At 42.1% G+C, this 1476-nt stretch overlaps 1 protein-coding gene across 1 annotated transcript, besides 6 other annotated features; it reads right to left on the reverse strand.

Moving 5' to 3' along the window:
* Window positions 1-1476: a sequence feature (haploid, Esmeraldo-like haplotype).
* Window positions 101-140: a sequence feature (AT_rich).
* Window positions 259-296: a microsatellite.
* Window positions 345-442: a microsatellite.
* Window positions 559-581: a sequence feature (AT_rich).
* Window positions 639-727: a sequence feature (A-rich).
* On the reverse strand, window positions 845-1476 carry Tc00.1047053509475.10 (mitogen-activated protein kinase 3, putative; the record flags this gene model as incomplete). Its single annotated transcript, XM_797231.1, has 1 exon — window positions 845-1476. A coding segment is annotated over one exon (632 nt), but the record flags the coding sequence as incomplete, so codon positions are not given.

Raw genomic sequence — 1476 nt, forward strand, 5'->3', positions numbered from 1 at the left:
CCACCCCCCCCCTCTTGCATTGGATGCGGACAACACCAATCAACAACCAACAGACAAACAAGGAAGGAAGAGGAAGAAGTCTCGGAGGGAAAACTCTCGCATATATAAATATAAATATCAGAAAAATAAATAAATATATTGTTGGCGCACACAACTTGCTGGTCTTTCCCTCCCCCCCCCACACACGCGGAGGCAGACGACGGCAGCAAAAAACAAACAAAAACAGAAGAAAAAGAAGCACATCGCAGAAGTAAAAGCAAAAAACAAAAAACAAAAAAAAAAACAAACAAAAAAAACTAAACAATTGCGCTCCGATATCCTCTCCATCAGCCCATTTCAATTTCATGTATACGTATATATTATATATAATGCATAGTGTATAATGTATGTACATACATACATACACATACATGATATATATTATATATATTTATATAAATATGAAAAGTGAAAAATATATAAAAAAAGACATCAAGAAACGGGGGGAAAAGAGACATGCAGGGATGCAGTTGACTGCAATCTCCTCCACTACTCCTATTGAGGTACAGTGTGCACATGTATATATATATATTATATTATATCGTCCCCGACCCTAATGGAAGTAGACATACGCATACAACAATCAACAAACACCAACCAACCAACCAAAGAAAAATGAAAAAAAGCAAAATGTAGACAAAAAAAACAACAAAAATAAAACCAAATCAAACCAACAAACAAAACATAAAAGGGTATGAATACAATGCTTCTAAATACACGCAAACACACATGTATATGTCTGGAGACGGATCTAGGTATACATACATGTATTAAATACAGACGGATAAGTTTAGCTCCGCACTTACTAAGGAGAAGCAGGGGGCATTTGCGACTTCAATTGGGGGTTAAAAGCACAAATTTCCTCCCAGAAAGCCCGTCGCAAAAGACTATCATTCATTTCCTTTTGTTCATACGGCCATGAGAAGAGTGTTGGGCACTCGGGTTCATCCTGTTCATCGTGCAGGGCCGCCAAAAAGGGATGCTGAAGCAGCTCCGCCGCTGACTGACGCTTGGCTGGGTCAAGCTCCCACATCTTTGTGAGGATGTCAATTGCCTCCGGGTCCGTCAATCCCGGCACCAGTTCAGTCACTTCCAGCGATCCGTCTGGAAGGCCATGCAGTTTGTCCAGCGCCTCGGGGTTGTTGACCATCTCACTCGGTGGTTTCCCAATGTGAGTACAAATCAGGCGTAGCTGGTCCAGCGTGTTACGACCACGAAGCACCGGCTTGCGCGTGTACATCTCCGCCATGATACATCCAACAGACCAAATATCCACCGCTGTTGTGTAATAATTGTTTTCAAGCAGCAGCTCCGGTGGGCGGTACCAGCGTGTGATGACATAATCCGTCAGCTCATAGTACGGCATTGTGACATTCCGCGAAAGACCAAAATCAATAATTTTCAGTTCACATGTAATATCCGTGACAAGGTTGGCTG

Source organism: Trypanosoma cruzi, genomic scaffold, assembly GCF_000209065.1.
Source record: "Trypanosoma cruzi strain CL Brener 1047053515925 genomic scaffold, whole genome shotgun sequence".
In the NCBI taxonomy this organism is placed as follows: Eukaryota; Euglenozoa; class Kinetoplastea; order Trypanosomatida; family Trypanosomatidae; genus Trypanosoma; species Trypanosoma cruzi.